The 5,751-nt window shown below is 60.5% G+C and overlaps 2 protein-coding genes across 3 annotated transcripts; both read left to right on the plus strand.

Annotated features, from left to right (window-relative positions):
* Positions 1–251: 251 nt before the first annotated feature.
* Positions 252–2,399, plus strand: S100A5 (S100 calcium binding protein A5). Its single transcript, XM_007087965.3, has 2 exons — positions 252–434; positions 2,123–2,399. Exons 1-2 carry the CDS (start codon positions 252–254, stop codon positions 2,264–2,266), a joined length of 327 nt encoding a protein of 108 aa, XP_007088027.2. The 3' UTR covers positions 2,267–2,399.
* A 1,011-nt stretch (positions 2,400–3,410) lies between these two features.
* Positions 3,411–4,619, plus strand: S100A6 (S100 calcium binding protein A6). 2 transcript variants are annotated; one of them, XM_042976213.1, is made up of 3 exons: positions 3,411–3,516; positions 3,929–4,087; positions 4,395–4,619. In XM_042976213.1, the coding sequence occupies exons 2-3, from the start codon at positions 3,950–3,952 to the stop codon at positions 4,527–4,529; spliced, it is 273 nt and encodes a 90-aa protein (XP_042832147.1). In that variant the 5' UTR covers positions 3,411–3,516; positions 3,929–3,949; the 3' UTR covers positions 4,530–4,619. The 2 variants fall into 2 exon arrangements, with proteins under 2 accessions (XP_042832147.1, XP_042832148.1); XM_042976214.1 differs by having other exon boundaries at positions 3,440–3,530.
* Positions 4,620–5,751: the final 1,132 nt, after the last annotated feature.

The raw sequence follows: 5,751 nt of genomic DNA on the forward strand, positions 1-5,751 counted from the left end.
TCACCTGCCCCTAGAGCCCTCTTCCAGCATCTCCTAAGCAGGAGAGTGTGTAGGCTCCTTTGGGGGATGGTTAGTCTCATCGTCCCGGCTCTTCCAAGTTTGCCTTGGGTCTTATTACAACCTTCCCTGGCACATTTGGGTCCATTTGTTGGTAGATTTCTGTCTCATCCAGGGTTCCAGTTTCTGGTCCTTTAGAGAAAGCCTTGGGGCTGGGCTGGTGATGGGGAAGCAGAAAGTCCGGTTTCCGGAGGATGGTGATCCTCTCCTCCCGCTTCACCCTCCAGAGCCACACACTGATGGAGACACCTCTTGAGAAGGCCCTGACCACTATGGTCACCACTTTCCACAAATATTCGGGGAGAGAAGGCAGCAAACTGACCCTGAGCAGGAAGGAACTCAAGGAGCTGATCAAGAAGGAGCTGTGTCTTGGAGAGGTAGGTGACCTCACCCCCACCCCAAAGCCCAAGTGCTCCCTGTGTACATCATGGGGGAGGAGGAAAGAAGGGGAAGCACCATATCACTGTCAAGGGCTCCCCTCCTGTGATGTTGGAAGCCCAAGCTACAGGGACACACATCTGCCCTCCAAGTGCTCTAGTGTCAGCCAGGAGCAGGATAGCTCAAGGGAACCATCAGAGACCTAAAGCAGAGTGTGGACATCTTGGGCCAACAGATGCTAGAGCTCTATGCTGGGAGATGAGTTGTGTTTCACTGGGAAGGAGGAAGGGTGGTGTCCAGAGGGTGCATTACATTCCGTGTGAAAGTTTAGAAGTCAGAGAGCCTTCTGTGTTGAGGCCAGGCCCAGGCAGCCATGGAAGAGCCTTTGAGAGGGATCATGGGGGATGAGGGGCGAGGGTGTCCAGCTTGAGCTGGGTTCAGCTCAAGGCCAGGGCCTGCACCTGACTCTCCATGTCTCCAGGACTCCCAGCTGGCACTGACACAGGGACAAAAGGGGTCATTCTGCTAGTTGTGACACAAGGTTGGAAGGAGACAGATTGCTTCTTGCCAGATGGTGAAGGTGGGAGGTAGCTGACCAGGGTAGGTGGGAGTGAAGGCCTATGAGGAAATTACTATATTATTTTTACAGTTAAAAAAAATAGAGGCTCAGAAACATGATCCAACTTGTCCGAGGACACTAGTGAGAGGCGAGTACTCCCTTTTTCTTTGAAAATCCAGGGTGGGGTCCTTTCTGGTCGCATCCTGAACCTTGGTGGGCCTCCCCAGAGAGATTCTCTCTGAGTTTGGCCCTTTGGGCAGCGACTGGAGCAGGTGTGAGTATCACTGAGCCTGCCCTCTGCTTTCCTGCCAGGTTGTCTGCATCCTGGAGTTAATGAGGGCAAAGGAAGGGGCACGGGTCCCTTAGGGGTTAATTACAGGGGGACAGAAGCCTTGGGGGAAGGCCTAACTTTAACAGGAGCCCAGACCGGGGACAAGGATCTCGTCACAGAGAGGCTGTTTCCATCTCCATTTGTCCTGACGTCTGTCTCCCGTGGGAAAGCGGGAGCTGGGGGCAGTGAAGAGGGGAGGGCAGAGTGTGTCTGTATTTTCTTCCTGTCCCACCTGAGGGCCCTGTCTCCACCCTCTTGGCGGAACAGGACTGGGAGAGCAAGGGACCAGACAGGGTGTAGCTGAGTCAGGGACTCCAGTCCACACGGCTGGGCTGCAGGCTCTCCCCGCAAGGGAAGGCTGGGGCGGCTGCTCAGATCCAGCACGTTGATCTCAGGACGTGTCGTCCGGGTCGGTCCTCAACTATCCTCTATGGGGTAAGCCTGAGACTTGGATCATGCTCAGTACCACGTGGTCACCAGGACATTTCTGCTAGACATTGTATAAAATGTAGAGACTGTTTCTCTGGATGGTGGAAAGTGTTGTGGAAAAGGGAGGCTGGACGGGCTTTCCTACTGACATTTGCTTAGATTCAGGAGTCAGACCACTGAACCCTTGCATGGTTCCAGGCCTGTGCTGGGTGTGGGCTGGGGGAGTCTGGGGGTCGAGATGTTCAGAGTGCTGCTGACCCCGCTGAGGGTCACCCTGAGGCTGCCCCGAGGGGGTGGGTGGCACAGTGCAGTGGTGAGGCAAGGCTGGGCAGGGTGGCTGACCGGACCCTCTCTCTGGGCTCTCTAAGAAGATGAAGGAGAGCAGCATTGATGACCTGATGAAGAGCTTGGACAAGAACTGTGACCAGGAGATCGACTTCAAGGAGTACTCAGTGTTCCTGACCACTCTGTGCATGGCCTACAATGACTTCTTCCTGGAGGACAGCAAGTGACCAGAGCTCAGCCCCTTGTCCATGGCCTCTGTAGCTCCTCTCACAGACCCTCTGTGGACCCTTGCCCTCCTCTCCCTTTCGGACAGACCCTGCTTCGGCCTTCCCTTCTGGCAGGGGAAATAAAAATGTTTGATTCCAGGCTGGTTTTGAAGATATCTTGTCCACCTGGGTTGGGGGTGTGTGGCACAAGGCAGAGCTTCTCTTCCAGGGGTTGAGAGCCTCTGGGGTTAGGGTCCTGGGCTCCGCCCCTGCTTCCTGCCCTCCTTCAGTGTGGATGTCACTGAGTTTACTGGGCTTCCAGAAAATGGGGAAGTTGGGCCAGGTTTTCACTCACTTCCTAGAGAACGCTAAGGGAAGAGCTTGGGGAGGGGCGGGGGGGGGGGGGGGAGGCTGGGGTGTGGCTCCTGAGTGCAGCTGTGGGCAAGCCAGTCCGAGGCCACAGGAGGCCACCCTGACAACACCCTTGCCAGCCCCCTTTCCGTCTCCCCCCAATTCCCCCTCAGCAGCAAGCTCCTCCCCCCCCCCCCCCCCCCCCGCCAATCTGTGGGGTCCAGTGCTTTCTGCTGTCCCCACTTCCCTTTATGAAAGTCCTTTCTCAGGAGAAGATCTGGAAACCTTTTCACTGGAGCGTAAATAACTAAGGCCAGGGCCAGTGTGCACACAAAGGCGGGTGGGGGGTGGGTACTGCAGGTGGGATTCCAGGTGGGGGGGCGCGGAGGTGCGGAGGGCGCGGGGGCGCGGGGCTGCGGGGCTGAGGGGGTGCGGGCTGAGGGCTGGGGAGGAAGAAGGGTTGTGAGAGTGGTGCTGGGACTTTTGCCGAGGCGTGGGCGCTGTAGATACCTTTAAATCGAATCCCGCAGACCCCTGGCTGCCCCCCTCCTTCATCTAGGGCTGATCCTGAACACCGTCTGGGGACCCCAGCCCCCCGCCCCGGGGGCTCGATGTCCCTGGATGCAGCGACCTCCCGTAGGATTCCCGTTCTTCCACCGGCTCTTCCAGCCCCGGAACCCGGAACAGCCCCGGGCAGGAGGGGGGCCCCCGGGGGTGTGTGGTGTAGACGGCTGGCGCCCGGCGGGCCTCGGCGGAAGGGTGGGGTGGGGGCGGGGCTGGCCTGGGGAGGGGGGCGTGACCGGGGGGGGGTGCCCGGGGCCCCGGGGGTGGGCTCTGGCCCGCCCGGCCTCCGCTCCCCGGCCGCTAAAAGGCGCTCTGGACACCGCCCCGCTGGTCGCTCGACGCTCGCCGGCCGCGCGGTGAGTGCCCTGGGGTGAGTCCGGCCCGGAGCCGGCGGGCGGCTTCCCCGAGTGCGCCCCGGGCTGCAGGCGGGTGCGCCCGGGGAGCGTCGGCACCGCGTGTGTGCTGCCCCCCAGCCCCCTTCTCCCCAACTTGCGGGACCCCTGGAGGCCGGGTCTCAGCTGGTGCCCCGTTTGTGCCCCGACCACCTCTCCTCCAGGACTGAGGTCCGCCTTTCCCAGCCTCCCCCCAACCGCTCCCCAACAACCTCCCCCCCCCCCCCCCCCCCCCCCCCCCCCCCCCCCCCCCCCGCCCTGGGCTGGCTCCTGACTCCTGGGCGGCTGGGCAACGCAGTCCCAGGCGGGATGGTGGGGGCCGAGCTCTGGGGTATGTGGGAGGGTGGGAAGGCCCTGACCAGCCTCTCCACCCCAGCTCCCAGCCCAGCACCCAGCCATGGCATGCCCTCTGGATCAGGCCATCGGCCTCCTCGTGGCCATCTTCCACAAGTACTCGGGCAGGGAAGGCGACAAGAACACCCTGAGCAAGAAGGAGCTGAAGGAGCTTATCCAGAAAGAGCTCACCATTGGCCCGGTGAGTCTCCCCCCCGGGGCCCCAGAAGCAGGATCAGGAGAAGGGGAGGTGCCATGGGACTCACAGGTATCCACGTCCTGGGGCCCAAGTCGCATACCTGACCAGGACGGTTGGTCAGTCCCCCTACGCAGCCCCGTGCTCGCTGTCCCTGAGTAACTCAGCAGGAGCGAGCAGTACTAGCAGTACAGCCAAGTGACCCCGAGGTGGACAAGCCAGCACAGGGCCACTTGTGTGAGGGAGGGGGAAAGGGAAAGAACCCAGGGCTCTCACCATTGTTGAGTCTGGATTTCCCATTCTAACGTGTTAGAAGCTGCAGGATGCTGAAATCGCAAAGCTGATGGACGACCTTGACCGGAACAAGGACCAGGAGGTGAACTTCCAGGAATATGTCACCTTTCTGGGGGCCTTGGCTTTGATCTACAATGATGCCCTCAAGGGCTGAAAATAAATCAGGAAGGTGGAGACACCCTCTGTCGGTCCTAAGTCAAATCCAGTGGTGGGTAATTGTTCAATAAATACCTTTTTTGGTCAAGTTTTCCTCTGTCCTGGCTTCCCAGTGATTTGTTCCCCTCGGTGCTGCACCAGCCATCATAGGGTTTGCTCATGGTCACCTCTATGAGTGACTCAGCGATGTCCCCTGCCTGGGGCCACCCTAACAAGGCCACTACTAACTCATAAGGTGCCTTTACATCAATTAGAAAAGGGTCTCACTCGGGGCGAAGACATCTTAAGCAAGTCCCCAGTTAGAGGGTCCCCAGCAGAGGGGGTTCTGGGATGGGAGTGCCGAAGGAGATGGTTCCTGAGCCAGGCTGTGCTAGGTCCAAAGTGGGGCAGACATAGTCTGGCCGGGGTCCCTGAACACAAAGCTCTGTTTTGTTCTGAGTGTGCTGAGGGGAGAAGGGCCGTGGGGTTGGACCCATCCACTTTCTCACCACGGTGAGACGGAGCAGAGGGCACATCTGGCCCAAAGCTTGGCTGGAGAGTGTTCTGAGGCCCTGGAGGACACTGTATGGCTGAGTCCACAGCAGCTGCCCGTGGCCCAGTCAGAGCTGGGGGGCCTACTTTAGGAGTCTGTCCCTGTATTTAGGTACAGGGTCCTTTGTGTTGGGGGTGGTGATCTGAGGAGCAGGTACCTGCACAGACAAATCAAGGGGTGCTCACCAAGGGAGCAGGGTGGGGTGCTCACGAAGGGGGCAGGGCGGGGTGCTCATCAAGGGGGCAGGGCGGGGTGCTCACCAAGGGGGCACGGTGGGGTGCTCACCAAGGGGGCAGGGTGAGGGGTGCTCACCAAGGGGGCAGAGTGAGGGGTGCTCACGAAGGGGGCAGGGTGAGGGGTGCTCACCAAGGGGGCACGGTGGGGTGCTCACCAAGGGGGCACGGTGGGGTGCTCACGAAGGGGGCAGGGTGAGGTGCTCACCAAGGAGGCAGAGTGAGGGGTGCTCACCAAGGGGGCAGAGTGAGGGGTGCTCACCAAGGGGGCAGGGTGAGGGGTGCTCACCAAGGAGGCAGAGTGAGGGGTGCTCACCAAGGGGGCAGAGTGAGGGGTGCTTACGAAGGGGGCACGGTGGGGTGCTCACGAAGGGGGCAGGGTGAGGGGTGCTCACCAAGGAGGCAGAGTGAGGGGTGCTCACGAAGGGGGCAGGGCAGGGTGCTCACGAAGGGGG

Source organism: Panthera tigris, chromosome F3, assembly GCF_018350195.1.
Source record: "Panthera tigris isolate Pti1 chromosome F3, P.tigris_Pti1_mat1.1, whole genome shotgun sequence".
NCBI classification, from domain to species: Eukaryota; Metazoa; Chordata; class Mammalia; order Carnivora; family Felidae; genus Panthera; species Panthera tigris.